This window comes from Narcine bancroftii, chromosome 6 (genome assembly GCF_036971445.1).
Source record: "Narcine bancroftii isolate sNarBan1 chromosome 6, sNarBan1.hap1, whole genome shotgun sequence".
Lineage (NCBI taxonomy): Eukaryota > Metazoa > Chordata > Chondrichthyes > Torpediniformes > Narcinidae > Narcine > Narcine bancroftii.
The window spans coordinates 124,478,096-124,495,639 of record NC_091474.1 but is presented as its reverse complement, the minus strand read 5'-3'; the positions used below and the strand labels follow the sequence as shown (position 1 = coordinate 124,495,639).

General features: G+C 41.6%; 1 protein-coding gene across 1 annotated transcript in view; it reads right to left on the bottom strand.

Moving 5' to 3' along the window:
- hcrtr2 (hypocretin (orexin) receptor 2) overlaps positions 1-17,544 on the bottom strand; it is a 76,189-nt gene that overhangs the window by 20,369 nt on the left and 38,276 nt on the right. Inside the window, exons 3-5 of the mRNA XM_069888094.1 lie at positions 9,680-9,923; positions 4,464-4,579; positions 4,155-4,378 (exon numbers count right to left, since the gene is read on the bottom strand). Of these exons, the coding sequence (XP_069744195.1) occupies positions 4,155-4,378; positions 4,464-4,579; positions 9,680-9,923 (584 nt within the window). The remainder of the gene's footprint in view (positions 1-4,154; positions 4,379-4,463; positions 4,580-9,679; positions 9,924-17,544) is intronic.

The window sequence follows — 17,544 nt, the reverse complement described above, 5'->3', positions numbered from 1 at the left end:
GGTTCCATGTGGGAGGTTAGTCAGGAAGGTTCAGTTGTTCGGTGAAGTAGTAAAATGGATTCGACATTAGCTTCCTAGGAAAAACCAGAGAGTGGTAGTGGATGATTGTTTCTCTGACAGGATGCTTGTGACTAGTGGTGTGCCTCAGGGATCGGTGCTGAGTCCAGTGTTGCTTGTCAGCTAGATTAATGATCTAGATCAGTGGTTCTCAACCTTTTTCTTTCCACTCACATACCACTTTAAATATTCTGTACACCATAGGTGATCTGTAATTAATAACGGATTGCTTAAGGTGGTATGTGGGCGGAAAGAAAAAATTTGAAAACCACTGTTTTAATTGTACCTAATTGACTTGTTGTGTGCACAGTTTCTTAACTCCAAAGGGAATTGGGCAATGACAATTTTTCTCAAGCAAAATATTTCAGAAACAATTGGGTCTAGAACAGCAATTCTCAACTTTCCCTTCCCACTCACATCCCACCTTAAGCAATCCCTTACTAATCACAGAGCACCGATGACATAGGGATTACTTAAAGTGGGATGTGAGTGGAAAGAAAAGGCTTGAGAACCACTGATCTAGATAATAATGTGGTAAGTTGGAGTATAAAGTTTGCAAATGGCATGAAGATTAGAGGTGCAGTGGACAGTGAGGCAACTTTCAAAGCTAACTGGGAAAATGGGCTGAAAAATAGCAGATGGAATTTAATGCAGACAAGTGTGAGGAGTTGCATTTTGGAAGAACAAACCAAGGTAGGACATAAACAGTAAATCAGTAAATCGTAGTGCATTGAGAGGAGTGGTATAACAGAGGGATCTGGAAAACTTGTACATAATTCCCTGATACAGTCATAAAAAGAGCTTACATCCTTCATAAATCAATGAGTAGAGCAGTTGTGATGTTATGGTAAAGTTTTATAAGACATTAGTGAGGCCAAATTTGGAGTATTGTAGTCAGTTTGGTCACTGAATGAGAGGAAAGGTATCAATACGATTGAAAGAGAGCAGAGATGATTTACGGATGTTGCCCAGACTTCAGGAACTGAGTGATAGGGAAAGGTAAACAAGTTAGGACTTTATTCCTTGGATTGTAGAAGAATGAGGGGAGATTTGATAGAGGTATTTAAAATGATCAGGTAGAGTAAATGCAAGTAGGTTTTTTTTACTGAGATAAAAAACAGAGGGCATGGGTTAAGAGTGAAAGGGAAAATGTTTCGGGGGGATCTTCACACAGAGAGTGGTGCGAGTACAGAGTGAGCTATCAGCTGAAGTGATGACTGCAGACTCAATTTTAACATTTAAGAAAAATTTGGACAGGTACATGGAAGGGAGGGGTATGGAGGGCTAAGGTTTGGGACTAGGCAGAATAATAGTTCAGCATAGATTGGTAGGGTTGAAGGGCCTGTTTTCTGTGCTGTAATTTTCTGTGGTCCTAATGTAAATAGCTTTGACTCACGTTATGGGTAGGATTGATTTTAAAATCTCAAGCATGATTAATTGTTCGGAGCCTCCTAGATATTCAAATAATAGTTTGGCACAGACTAGAAGGGTTTAAGGGCCGATCGAACTAGTTATCAATAATAGTTCACAGTTCATATCGGAGTCTTTTCAGATATTCCTACGGAATAACAGTATTTGACACATCTTGCCAGCACCCACCAGCCAAGCACAAATGGGGAAGCAGATCATTTTGTACAAATGTTCAAGACAGTCATGAAAAGGAAGAAAACTCTAAATTAATCATGGAGTCATAAAATTACAGATTTCCTACTAGGCTATAGAACTACGCCTCACTCAACCACCAAACCAACACCAGCTGAACTGACGTTTGGACATAACTTGAGAACAGTGCTTTCCATAGTACCTCCGAACATCAGCCTTTGAATAGAACAATCTATGTCTCCCAATAAGTCTACCAGATCTCTAGAAGTCGGAGAACCAGTACTGGTATGTGACTACCAGGACAATGGGAAACCATGGGTGAGAGGAGCGATCCTTAAAATACTGGTGGAAACTAAAATATGGAAATGACACATTGACCAATTTGAGAGCAGTGGATGATCCTATGGCCATACCAAGGCTCACTATCCTGATGAGAAAAGCAGATGAATGTCCATTGGCCTATGCTACTGTGTACATTCTGGAATTACCTTTGAAGAATGAGGATCTGTCTCAACCAGGCAGTCCCACAACTCATCAAAGCAGTCCCATGACTTAACCAAGCAGCCGTGCTCAACAATGCAGTCCTATGCAATATCCAGATGTGGTTCACCAAAGACAAACTTCACTGTCCTCACCACCAACTGAGCCGTCACCCCAAAGGCAAAACGTTCGGAGAAGTGGCAAAGTACCACAAAGTATTCTACCCCTCCGAGACAATCAAACAGGGAAAAACGACCTCCTGAGCGACTGAAGGACTACCACATGTTCAGTGACTTTGGCGGTTTAATATTTACATACTTACTTTATAGTCTGTGAGCACCACGAAACTACAATGACTGCATGGTGCTCTTGGACTAATGGTGAGGATGATGGTATTTTAACAAAGCATTTATTTTGTGGGGATGGGGAAGAGAGTTTTACCTGCGTATGTATTACATCACCACACCTAGTGTGATGACATCATCACTCATATATACTGTGTACTGGGGAACCATTTTAGTTCTGTATTAAACAATGAATGAAGCATCACGTTTCCATGTGCAATGCTTTCTGAATGTCAAATGCGTGGCAATTCCCTTCCTGAAAAAAATTGGGGATTATGATGGGAAATATACTAGTAAACTTAAAATATGACAGGAAATCACAAAAACAGGTTACAGTGAAATGCCATTATAACACGATTGTTGGCGTCCATAAAATCTCATCGCAAAAAAAAGCAGGGTCGGGCTAAATCGGGGTATTTTCCTGTTTAATTTGCATACCTACATCATTTCCATTTCTCCTTATTTGGAACAGCCCAGTTATTCTGTATGCATTTTAAATCAATCCGGGAGCCCGACATCCCTGCTCCTGTTGGGAGCCCGATGACCAATGCCCAAGTTCAATGACTCATTGCATTATATCCAAATTTGCGTTAAATCGGGACACATAAAATTGGGGGTTCACCGTATGCCTAAAAAATAGTACATGATAGGAAACTTTTAAGGCAATTTTTATAATCAGCAGGCCAAAATCTATAAAGTACACCCAAAAGTGTTCAGGAAGCAAAATCGTTGATGTCTGGTGTAACCACTGAATTAAAAGAGTGCTGGTTGTATTAAATGTACAATGGTCCAAAAATCTTCCAGTGTGGCACCACCAATGTTCAGATTGTTGCAGGTTTATGTGCTGGTCTCGGATGAACCACAGAATGCTACAGCACGGAAACAGGCCCTTCATCCCATCTAGTTTGTGCAAATTAATTATTCTGCCCAGTCCCACTGTCTTGCACCTGGATTATATGCCTCCATGCTTCGTCTATCCATGCACCTGTCCAAATTTTTCATGGACTTTTTATCTTTATTTTATCTTAATGCTGAAGAGCTTATGAATAATCCTACTCATTACATTGACTTAATGAATGAAAACACACAAAGTAGGGCAGAACAGTTAGGGCAGTACAGTTAGGGCAGTGGTTAGACCCATGCTTTTACAGCACCAGTGACCCCAGTTCGAAATCGGCGCTGTCTGCAAGGAGTTTGTATGTTCTCTTCGTGTCTACATGGTTTCTTCTGGGTGCTCTGTTTCCCTCTCACCTTTCAAAAAGGTACAAGGGGAGGGGGGATTGTAGGTTAATTGGCTATAACTGGGCATCACAGGCCCTCAGACCAAAAGGGGCTGTTACCGTGCTACATATCTAAATTTAAAAATTTGGTCCATTCTTCTGTTCTGCAATTAGTTCCATTCCCCTGCTCTGTCCCCAAGGCCCTGCTGGTCTACCTGTGCATTTTAAATGACAAATCCATGTATATCTTATATCTAAAGAGAGGGGCATAATGAGCTGAACATATTCTGTTCTCACAGGTTTTCAGACTGACCTCATAAGCGAGGAGCTGACATCACAAATGTTTCAAAAATGAGATGCCAATTTCAGAATTAAGGAGGGATACACTTGGGCTGCAAATGTATTTAAATTGCAACAGACTTTCTATTTGAGGGAAAGTTCATGGACTCACCTTTTCAGAATATTTAGAACACTGACTGGAAGGTAGCAAAGTGCAAAAAAAATGAGAACCACCACCAGCATCCTTGCTGTCTTACGCCTCGCCTGGATCTGTTTGATTTCTGCAGTGATGGCTCTGGCCCTCATCCTGGTTTGGTCTTTGCTGCCCCTCTGAGAGGAACACTGCAGGGCAGGAGGCTTCCTGTTTCTTTGTACGATAGAGAAAGTGCCGGGAATCTGCGGTTTCAGCGAGAGAGTACTGTCAGAGGCAGCCTTTATGAACATAATAACCTTTCCGTCAATGACATTACCATAAGCTCACCTGTCGACACCAGAGTTTTTGAAAGATTTGAAAGTAAGCCAATATCATGAGACACAAAGGAGCCACATACGTCACAATGAAAAAGCAGATATGGTATACCTTGCCATATATCTCATCTGCGATGAAATAAAAAAGTATTATCAGAATCATACATTACAATGGAATACAACTTCAATAAATTGTTCTGTTCATACAATAATAGATTACAAATAAATATGGTGTTAAATTTTATTTCTATAGAGTAAACAAAATGAGCAAATGATGCAATTAATATTTTATCGTATGAACTAGAAAAGATGGTAGATAATATTTCTGACTGATCTGATTACCATGCTCTGAGAGATGACAAAACAGTTAAGAATGGTCAATTGGTCCTTTTCATGAACTACATCAGGAATAAGAATCCCTGAGATACATTTATTTCCCTTTCATATTGAATCAAAACTCCACAAGTTGAAAGCATTACAGCTGTAAGCCACTGGCAGGTTTTAATCATGCCTTTGCCAAAGGACAACACAGTTGGCATAGCGTTTCATACAAATGCCAGCAATCGGGACTGGGTGCGAATTCCATGCTGGTTGTGAGGAGTTTGTACATTCTTCCCGTGTCTGTGTGGGTTTTTCCCGGGGGTTCCGGTTCCATTCAGCCATTCAAAAAACATACCAGGGGTTGTAGGTCAAATGGGTGGTACTGGCTGGTGGGCCAAAATGGCCTTTTTCTGTGCTGTATGTCCAAATTTAAAAAAAAAAATTATATTTGTTCCAACCCTGAACAGATAGAAACAACTCTCTCCTAAAAAGATTTAGAAGCAATCTAGTTGCTGCTATCCAATTCCATTTTCCATTTTAAATTTCAATGAGAGGTGACATCCATTGTTTTTGTAGACAACAAGCTGAAAAAATTGATTGGAATTGTCCAGTGGCCCAGAGGCAATGCTGCGTGATTGCATTAGCATCGCACCCAATTCACTTTTGTATTTGGGTTCTCTCCACTTGCTTGAATGGCCTTAGGTTTTTTTTTAAGGAAAACGTGCTAGAAATTTGAGTGCATCCATGAGTGGGCAACAGGAGAAGTGTGATGCATGGTGCGAAGTGATTTGGATTTGAGCAAGGAGTGGACTCCAAAAGGGAATGAAAAGGTGGGAGGGGAAGAGAGTGCTGATTGGATTCAATCAGAGGTAGGTGTCTGGCTCAGTTTCAATACTGGTGGAGAGAACTATTCTTGCTGATAGCCACAGGGTCTGTCTTATGCCCCATTGTCAGTATCTAGGAATGAGCTCTCTCTCATTGAGCTTGGACACAGATAGCGCATTGGTGAGAGGAAGGGGGTGCACCCTGCCCACTGTGTCACTGGCCCCATTCCGGGGTGACATGCAAACAGGTTTCTAAGCCACTCCCTCATAATTCCCTGACTGACAAGCTCCTCTTTCAGAGATTGTTTGTGAGCTGCTACTTTCCTGCTTGGTCCCCCTTCATGTGTTTGATGCCAGTGCTGTACCTTCCACTCTTCGCCAGGTTTGCACCAATCTAATACATAGCATCTCCTGAACCATTCATCTTTCTTGACTTTTCCATTAAAGCAGCCTCAATGTATATACCCATAGAACAATAGACCATTACAGCACAGAAATAAGTCTCTTTGGCCTTTCTCGTCTGTGCCAAAATATTTCTTTTGCCCAGCCCCATAGACCTGCACCCAGGCCATGGTCTTCCTTGCCTCTCCCATCTATATACCTGTCCAAATTCCTCTTAAGTGTTAAAGTTGATCCCACATTCACGACTTCAGCTGGCAGCTCAGTCCACCCCCTCACCGCTCTCTGTGTGAAGAAGTTCCCCCTCATGCTCACCCTGAACTTTTCCACTTTCACCCTTAACCCACATCCTCTGGTTTGTATCTCACCTACCCTCAAGTGGAAAAAGCCCACCTACAGTTACTTAGTCAATCTCCCATCATAATTTTAAATAACACTATCAAATCTCCCCTCATTCTTCCACACTCCAGGGAATAAAGTCCTAACCTGTTTAACCTTTCCCTGTAATTCAGTTCCTGAAGTCTAGACAACATTCTAGTAAATCTTCTCTGCACTCTTTCCATCTTATTGATATCTTTCCTGTAGTTAGGAGACCAAAAACAGCACACAATACTTCACCAATGTTTTTAACGTTTTTCTTTAATTCCACCTATTTAAAGTTTTGCTGTTTTAAAAATGTACACATGTCCTTACTTGAAGAAAATAATTCAGAAACTTAGAACCATATTCCCATTTTCCCTACTTGCTGAATCATATTTCCTTGGATTGTATTTCAGAATTCATTTGCTCAAAGTTTTTTTTTAAAACCTTGGTATAGATTTAATTAGGCATAGTTCTGAAATCAGTGGACCTAGGACAATAAATAAGGTCCTCTCTAAAATATTTGACAAAACTACAACATAATTGAAATTATATTTTTTTTGCAGCAATTCTTGAGTATTCTTCGTTTCCAACAATTACTTTTTATCCCCCCTGAATTGCCACAATTACTCATACCCAACCTCAATATCATGCGTCTTCCCTGCACTGTGCTTATGAACAGAAAGTCTTCATGAAGTGCAAGGAATTTCCTTGGCCATCAAACAGTTAAAATCCAGTCAGCCCCATATCTTTTGGTAGGTAGATGTGTCAATTTCTCAGGATTGGCTTTGGGTAGAATTTTGACTACCATTGGGGCTCTGTTCTCCCTGACTGTTTGGAGGTGGGTTTGGTATTATACAACTTTACCATAAATTTTCTCTTTTGGATTTTGTCAGATTTTTCTCTTCTTTGGTACTTTTTTCTTTACAAATACCTTCCTTATAGTTGTACAACTAGTTTTCCAAGAAATATGGCATGATGGAATTAGTCATTGTAATGTACAACTGTCAGCCACGAGGATTTGATCACATCTTCTTCTTTGGCTTGGCTTCGCGGACGAAGATTTATGGAGGGGGTAAAAAGTCCACGTCAGCTGCAGGCTCGTTTGTGGCTGACAAGTCCGATGCGGGACAGGCAGACACGATTGCAGCGGTTGCAGGGGAAAATTGGTTGGTTGGGGTTGGGTGTTGGGTTTTTCCTCCTTTGCCTTTTGTCAGTGAGGTGGGCTCTGCGGTCTTCTTCAAAAGAGGTTGCTGCCCGCCAAACTGTGAGGCACCAAGATGCACGGTTTGAGGCGTTATCAGCCCACTGGCGGTGGTCAATGTGGCAGGCACCAAGAGATTTCTTTAGGCAGTCCTTGTACCTATTCTTTGGTGCACCTCTGTCACGGTGGCCAGTGGAGAGCTCGCCATATAACACGATCTTGGGAAGGCGATGGTCCTCCATTCTGGAGACGTGACCCATCCAGCGCAGCTGGATCTTCAGCAGCGTGGACTCGATGCTGTCGACCTCTGCCATCTCGAGTACTTCGACGTTAGGGGTGTAAGCGCTCCAATGGATGTTGAGGATGGAGCGGAGACAACGCTGGTGGAAGCGTTCTAGGAGCCGTAGGTGGTGCCGGTAGAGGACCCATGATTCGGAGCCGAACAGGAGTGTGGGTATGACAACGGCTCTGTATACGCTTATCTTTGTGAGGTTTTTCAGTTGGTTGTTTTTCCAGACTCTTTTGTGTAGTCTTCCAAAGGCGCTATTTGCCTTGGCGAGTCTGTTGTCTATCTCATTGTCGATCCTTGCATCTGATGAAATGGTGCAGCCGAGATAGGTAAACTGGTTGACCGTTTTGAGTTTTGTGTGCCCGATGGAGATGTGGGGGGGCTGGTAGTCATGGTGGGGAGCTGGCTGATGGAGGACCTCAGTTTTCTTCAGGCTGACTTCCAGGCCAAACATTTTGGCAGTTTCCGCAAAGCAGGACGTCAAGCGCTGATCACATATTTTTGGTAAAAAAGACATGCTACCCGTACATATCTTTCTGTACAATGCATTCTGTTGGAGGGTACATGACTAGTTTATTTTGAGAGAGTGCCCCCTGTCCCATTAGTCCCACCAGTCTAGCTGCATCATTGTGTGATATGGTAGCTGCAAAGCTCTGGACCAGAAGTCAATACAGAGGATTATCAAGACAGCTTAGAAGATCACTAGGATCTTCCTTTCCTCTAAAGACAACATTCACTGAGAGTTTTGATTAAATAGAACTCTGAGGCGTGCGTCATGGCGTCGTGCGGCGTGCGTCATGGCGTCGTGCGTCATGGCGTCGTGCGTCATGGCGTCGTGCGTCATGGCGTCGTGCGTCATGGCGTCGTGCGTCATGGCGTCGTGCGTCATGGCGTCGTGCGTCATGGCGTCGTGAGGCGTGCGTCATGGCGTCGTGAGGCGTGCGTCATGGCGTCGTGAGGCGTGCGTCATGGCGTCGTGAGGCGTGCGTCATGGCGTCGTGAGGCGTGCGTCATGGCGTCGTGAGGCGTGCGTCATGGCGTCGTGAGGCGTGCGTCATGGCGTCGTGAGGCGTGCGTCATGGCGTCGTGAGGCGTGCGTCATGGCGTCGTGAGGTGTGTATCTGTGTGTGGATATGTTACACATTTTAATTATATCTTTATATGTGTGACCATTATGTGCTGTGCATTTTATGTGTACGTGCAAGCACTGTGGTCCAGAGAAAAACTGTTTCATCTTGTTGCATATGTACAGTCATATGATAATAAGCTTGAACTTGAATTAAGTGTCAGCCAAAATCTATCTCTGTCAACTTAGTATTCGGCAACCTATAGAAAAATAAGAGATAAAACAATGGATGGCTGAATGATTTGGAATCTGTGTTGGGCATTTGCTGGGGCAAGTGGGGAGAATAAGATGAGTTCGGGGAAAGATTACAGCAAAGCTGATCAGCATGGTTTTGGTTGGCCAGTAGGCTTTTTCCTGGCTGTGACTAAAACTGACAGGATTATCAAAGCTTCAAAAAACCCATCACTGCCAGAGTGAAGTTGTGGGTTATTTATAACATGGAAGAGTTATTTTGGTACAAAGTAATTTCATAATGCTGCAGGAAATCAGGAGGTCAAACAGAGTACTTTATAATGCAAAGATAAAGGTACATAACCAACTACCTTGATGAAGGGATCTAGCTTGAAATATTGGTTATGTACCTTTATCTTTGCTATATAAAGGACACTGGTTGACCTGCTGAGTTTCTCCAGCTGCATTTTTACTTCAACCACGGTGTCTGCAAAACTTGGTGTTTTACAGTTATTTTGGTACAAATTGTTTTTACCTGTCCAATGCTCATCACAGATGGTGAATAAAACTGTTTTATTGGCAAATTCTGGTACAATAATACTGCACTCCATGACGATCGCCTGGGGTATCATGAATACGCAGGATACAATCCATATCATTGCTATGTTGCTCCGTGCACGGCTGGCTGCACTCTTGAACATGAGTGGGTGACATATAGCATACCAGCGGTCCATCGCGATGCAGCTGAGTGTCAGTACAGACACGGAAACTGCCACAGTCTGCAGCAGAAAAAACATATTTATTCTCTCAAAATCTACTGTTTGTCAGCAGCGTGGACAGGGCTGGTGGTGGAGCCTGCCCTCAGTTCATTGCCCATGTGTCTGCTTTTTTTTTTAACTACACAACTATGCACACAGAAGCAGTGGCCTGGATTAATGATTCAAAGGCAGGGGTTCAAATCCAGCCTCAACAGTTTGGGAAACTTAGATGAATCTCACCAAAGAAGACAAGCATAGAAACAGAAGCCCCTTTTCCACTGGTATCCCAGTGAATTGGCCATGCAGTGTCCCAGGATAGGAAGTCCTTTGTGCCATTTCCACTGGGCCATTCTTAACTGGGACACTAATTGGTTTTTCACTGAATACACTCGCCCCCAGGGATTGGAGTGTTCTACTTCAACTGTAAACGAGTGACTTTCTGCTGTTCCTTTTCCACTGGTTTTAACAGCACGTGGCATCAGCAAACACTGGGGATATGAATGGGGTAGAGGCAGTTAATCCCCAGCGTGAAATAACATCATTTGACGCCGGCGTTTGGCCAGTGTTCCTTTTCGACTGGATCCTGTCCCAGTGAATTCCTGGGACCGGAAGCCAATAGAAAAGGGGCTCATGTCTCAGTCACATAAATCATGAAATGACAGGACTTACTTCAGACAGGTTCACTGATGCTAAAGAGGGGTCCATATTGGAGAGAGGTCATTTAGCCCACTGAGTTTGTGCCAACCACTGAAATGACCATGTCTTTCAGGAGTCCTAACTTTCTTAACTGGCCTCTACAAGACTCCAAACCCACAGCAATCAGCTTGTGTCTGGCATATTACGGCCAGTCATCCACCCCCAGCACCTTGTCAATGGCATAGAGTGATATGCCACTCCAGTGGCTTTGCTCACTATGTTGTGCTGACCTATGTTAACCAATTTCACAACAATCTCATTTTTTCCCTATATTATCCCATAACCCTGTATTTTTGCAACATCCATGTACTGACCCAAGTGTCTTTTAAATGTCCCTGTTGTACCAGACCACCACCACCCCAGCAGTGCCTTCCAGGGATATACTACTCGGGCTAAAAAGCCGACATCTTACATCTGACATCATTGGGGTGGCATGGTTGGCGTAGCAGCTTGCACAACATCTTTACAGCAGCAGAGATCAGGACTGGGTTTCGAATCCTGCACTGAGTGTAAGGAGTTTGTACATTCTCCCTGTATCTGTGTGGGTTTTCCCCAAGGGCTCTGGTTTCCACTGACCATTTGAAACGTAGTGGGAGTGGAGGTTAATGGAGTGTAAATTGGGCAGAACTTGTGGGCCAAAATGGCCTGTTACCGTGCTGTATGTTTAAATATTTTAAAAATTAAAAATCTTTCAAATTTATGTAATTTCAAATTCACTCTGAAGCAACTGAAAGCTGAATCAATGCATGTACAAGGTAAATGTGAAGAGTGGGAGAAGCAGAGAAAAGTTTTGCATTTAGACAGGGAATGAGTGGCATAAAAATAAAACCACACACAGGCTTTGAATTTTAGACATAACTATTTGAAAATTAGGTTTCGATTTTAGTAGCTGGAAGATACTCATTTAGAGCAAGAAACACAAAAAGATTCCAAATGCACAAGGCAGTTCTCCGTGTTTTAAACCAACATATTAGGAAGATATTTTTTACCTCAGTCCAGCTGCATGTACCCTCCAAATGTTGGTGTGGTGTCCACATTTCACTCCTTTGTGCAAGTGAGGGGTGTGAGTGTGACAGGAGTTGGGTTAGTGTGTGATTATGAAGAGGAAATTTGGTACCATAGGGTAATTCAACAGCTCTTGGATAGGCAAGGAACATAGAGCACAGTACAGGCCCTTCAGCCTTCAATGTTGTGCTGACTCAGATATTCCTTAAAAAGTACTAAACCCTCTCCACTCCATAACCCTCTATTTTTCTTCCATCCATTTTCCTGTCTCAGTCTCTTTAATGCCCCTAATGTTTCAGCCTCAACCATCATCCCTGGAAAGGCATTCCAGTCACCCACAACTCTGCATAAATATACTTAACCCTGATACCTCCTCTAAACTTCCCTCCACTCATTTTGTACATCTCCTCTCATGTTTGCTATTCCTGCCCTTGATAAAAGGCACTGGGTGTCCACCCTATCTATGCCTCAGAATCGTGTAGACCTCTGTTAAGTCTCCTCTCATCCTTCTACACTCCAAAGAGAAAGGTCCCAGTGATGCTAACCTTGCCTCATGAAACTTATTTTCCAATCCAGGCAATATCCTGGTAAATCTCCTCTGCACCCTCTCCATAGCTTCCACATCCTTCCTACAATGAGGTGACCAGAACTGAACATAATACTCTTAAGTGTGGTCTCACCAGGGATTTGTAGAGTTGCAACATGACCTCTCGACTCTTGATCCCTCTTAATGAAGCCCAACATCCCACAGGCCTTCTTAACTATCCTATCAACCTGCATGGCAACCTTGAATTATGTATGAATTTGAACCCCTTTGTTCATCCACACTCTTAAATAATTGACCATTAAACCTGTACTCAGCCTTCTGGTTTGTCCTTCAAAAATGAATCTCCTCACCCTTATCCAGATTGAACTCTATCTGCCACATTTCCACCCAATTCTGCATCTTCTCTAGATGTTTTTGTAACCTATGACAACTTTCAGCACTATCCACAATTCCTCCAACCTTCACATCACCCACAAACTTACTGATCCATCCTTCCACCTCTTCATCCAGGTCATTTATAAAAATCACAAGGAGCAGGGGTCACAGAACAGATCCCTGTAGAACTCCACTAGTCACTGACCTCCAGGAAGAATACTTGCCTTTCACTACTACTTTCTACATGCAAGCAATTTTTTTTTTTTTTTTTTAAATCCACACAATCAAGGTTCCATGGATTTCATGTCTCATGAGTTTCTGAACAAGTCACTCATTGGGGACCTTGTCAAATGCCTTACTAAAATCCACATAGACCACATCTACCACTGTACCCTAATCAATTTCCTTTGTTACTTCCTCAGAAATCTCAATTAGACTTGTGAGACACAACCTTCCCTTCAAAGCAATGCTGACAATCCTTGAGTAGATTGTACTTCTCTAAATGCTTGTAAATCTTCTCCAACAGTTTCCACACCACTGATGCAAGTCTCATCGGACTACAATTCCCAGGATTCTCCCTATTACCTTTTTTAAACAAGGGAACTACATTTGCCATTCTCCAATTCTCTGGCACCTCCCCTGTTGCCAAATATGACTCAAAGATCATAGCAACTACCCAGTTATCTCTTTCCTCACTTCCCACCGCAACCTTGGGTATATTACATCTGGTTCTGGGGACATCAATCTTAATACTTTCAAGATGACCAACACTTCCTCTTCCTTAATCTCACTATTGTGCAGCACACAAGCCTGTTCTATTGTGATCTTACCCTGATCAAGGTCCTTTTCTCTTGTGAATACTGAAGCAAAGTATTCATTTAAGACCTCCCCAACCTCCTTGCCTCCAGGCACATTTGCCTCCTTTTTCCATTAGCAGACCCACCTTCATTCTCATCATCCTTCTGTTCTTCACATGCACATAGAATGATAGAAGGCCTTTGGGTTCTTTTTAATCCTACATGCCAAGGCCTTGTCATGCCCCCTTCGAGCTCTTCTATGACCTTTCTTAAGCTCCTTCCTGGCTACCATATACTTATCATGAGCCCTTCCTGTTTCCTGCTTCCTACGTCTAATGTATGCTTCCTTCTTCCACTTAACTAGTTGCCTCACCTGTTGCATCAACCACGGGATCCTTTTGCTACCATCTTTTCTGTCACAATAGGACAAATCTATCCTGAACCCAGCACAAGTAGTCTCTAAACTTCCTCCACATTAGTTCTGTACTTTCACCATGTAACATCTGTTTCCAATTTACTCTCACTAGTTCCTGCCTCACCCTATTGTAATTATCCCTTCCCCAATTAAACACTTTGCCATTTTGTCTGCTTTTATCCTTGTCTATAGCCATGCTAAAGCTCAGGGAGTTGTGGTCACTCTCACCAAAGTGCTTACCCACCAAGTGGTCCGCCACCTAATCAGGTCATTACCCAGAATTAGATCCAGTACGTCCTCTCCTCTCATCGGCTGGTCCACATACGGTGTCAGGAATCCTTCTTAAAAACACACATGACAAATTCAGTTCCATCTATCCTTCTTGTAGTCTGGGCAGCATGGTTAGCTCAATGCTTTTACAGCACCAGCGATCAGGTCCTGGGTTCAAATCCCACGCTGTCTCTAAGGAGTTTGTACGTTCTTCCCTGGGTGGGATTTCCCCGGGGGCTCCAGTTTCCTCCCACCCTTTGAAATGTACCAGGGGTGTAGATTAATTGGGTGTAAATTGGGCAGCACTGACCAGAGGGCCAAAATGGCTTGTTAGGTCTAAATTTTAAATTTAGACAAGTGCTAGTCAATATTAGGGGAGTTGAAGTCTCCAGTAGCAACACCCTGTATTTCCTACACCATTCCAGAATCTGCCTGCTTATCTGCTCCTCAGTGTTCCAGAGGCTATTTGGGGGCCTATAGATCACTCCCAGTACAGTAATTTCACCCTTCCCATTTCTGACTGCCACCCACACCAACTCAGTACACACTCCCTCAGCAGCGTCCTCCCTTTCTTTAGTCGTGATACTATCCCTGACCAGTAATGCTTCTCCTCCTCACCCTTTTTTAATAAGCATCCCATCCAATTTCTTTTAAAAGACCTAAACCCAGGTACCTGCATCAACCAATCCTGGCCTTCCTCCAGCCAAGCCTTTGTAATGGCCACAACATCGTAGTTCCATGTTCTGATCCATTCTCCGTTCATCCCCTTTATTCCTCACATTGAAACAGGCCCACTTCAAACCCTCCAACTGACTAGTTTTATGTTTTTCCCCCGTCTGTCCTTCCTCACCAACTCAGGCCACATTGCACCATGCTTTTGACCTTCTGCCCTATTCTCTGCTCTCACATTCTGGTTCCCATCCTCCCGCTTAGCATATGGATGTAAGAAAAATGTAGGGCATCTAAAACATTGAGTAGAAAAGTTTAGCTTAAATTTATTCAACTTATAAGGTATATAATACATTTGTTGTAAAAAATTATATTGAACTATTTAATATCTAACATTGATTGTATTAGTTACCCTTTCTTTAGACAGTTTCATCCATATTTTACTTGAATTTGTATATTTAAATCCTGCTCCCACTTCAATTTACTTTTATACAAATCTTTCTTTTCCTTTATTTCTTGTAATTTATGAAACGTAGTAGCTATAAATCTTCAAATAATAAAGGTCTCTGTTATAACACATTCAAATTGACTCTGCTCTGGGAGTCTTGTCATTCCCATTTTCTTCAAATATAATCATAATTGATAATATACAAATATTGCATTTTGTAATATCCTATATTTCTCCTTTAATTGATCAAATGTCATAAAAATTGAACCTCAAACAATCTTGTATTTTCTGTATACCTTTTTCATACCAATTGTCAAATAAAGAATTATTCATTGTAAATGGAAGTTGATTTTGTCTTAAAGTCAGTTGAGCCAACTAATAATTTCTTGTAGCTCTTTCCACATGTATCCTATTCCATATTCAAAACAAATGTTTTAAAATTGGTACTTCTTTTCTACCTTTAAAAAAATGTCATGGTTCCATTTATACAATATTTGGTCTGGACTTTCCTCACCTATATTATTCATCTCAATATCTACCCAAGATGTTTTTTCTTCCCTTTGATATCAAGACGACAAAAATCTCAATTGAGCTGCCTTATAATAACTTTTAAAATTCAGTAATCTCAAACCTCCTTGATCTTTTTTTTTTCCATGTCAACTTTTCCATACTTATCCTTGCTGACTTCCCTGCCCATAAAAACTCCCTAATATTCTTATTTAATCATCAAAAAACATTTCAGGCACCTGAATTGGTAATGTATGAAATAATTATTGAATTCTATAAAAAATATTCATTTTAACATAATTCACCCACCCTATTAACGCTCTCCTCTGGCCACCGTGACAGAGGTGCACCAAAGAAGAGGTACAAGGACTGCCTAAAGAAATCTCTTGGTGCTTGCCACATTGACCACCGCCAGTGGGCTGATATCGCCTCAAACCGTGCATCTTGGCGCCTCACAGTTCGGCAGGCAGCAACCTCCTTTGAAGAAGACTGCAGAGCCCACCTCACTGACAAAAGACAAAGGAGGAAAAACCCAACACCCAACCCCAACCAACCAATTTTCCCCTGCAACCGTGTCTGCCTGACCCGCATCGGACTTGTCAGCCACATTCGAGCCTGCAGCTGACGTGGACATTTTACCCCCTCCATAAATCTTCGTCCGTGAAGCCAAGCCAAAGAATTCTTTCCATCTTTTTAAATCTTCCTCCAATTTTTTTTTTTAAAAAGTGGTAAATAATTCAATTTATACAAATTATTCAATTGTTTACTTACCGTTATCCCCAAATATTTAACCCCCTCACTTTACCATTTAAATTTTACTAACTTTTTTTTACATTGTGTGTAATCTGCATTAACCATGGGTATCATTTCACTGTTATCCACATTAACCCTATATCCTGAAACTAATCCATATTTGGTTAATCTTTCATTTAGTCTATTCAATGAAGTTTTGGGTTTAGTCAAGTATATTATAACATCGTCTGCAAAAAAAACTAATTTTATGAACTTTATCTCCCATCTCAAAACCTGTAATTCCCTTATCCCCTCAACTCACTTCAGCTAACAGTTCTATTGCATTCAGTATGGTTGTGTGAAAAGGTAAAAGAATTGTGTGTTATGTTAGAGAAGATATTAAAAGTGAAAGTAAAATTAGATCAAAGGATTTTTCTGTTGGGTAATATATATGAAGAGATTAAGTTGGAACTAGATGAATATTAAAAAAAAGTCCAGCAACAGCCATAGCTAAAATGTGGAAATTGGAATGTAAAAATAGAAGAATGGTTGATGAAATAAAATATCATCTCCCATTAGAAAAAAAATTACTTATAATAAGAGATGATTATGATAAATTGTGTCAAATTTGGGAACCTTATGAGATTTATGAATATAGACTAATCCAGACTTTCTAATCCAATCTCCCCTTGAAAATATGGTACTTTCATCAAGAACTGTATTATGGTATTATTAATGTGGTTATAATTTCTAAGATGAATGTGTTATTTTCTTCTATTTTTTTTACTATCTTTTTCTTCTATCTGTGAGGTTAAGGTTGGTGGGAGGTGGGAGGGGAGGATAAAAATTGAAAATGATTATGTAATGATATTGCAAGTTAATTTGAAATGTATGAAAGATACTAACAAATAAAATTTTCAAAATAAGAAAAACAAAGGGTGATAGGTGTGAGATAGGAAAGGATTAGATTGTGTTTTTACTCATCTCTGGAGAGGCAAAAGTGCTATTGAATGGAACATTCCTGACTTCAGAATTTATTTTGGACTTACAGCACAGTAACAAGTCCTTTCAGCCCATGAGTCCATGCCACCCAATTTACACCCAATTAACCTACAACCCCTGGTACATTTGGAATGGTGGGAGGAAACTGAAGCCCCTGGGGAAAATCCACACAAACATGG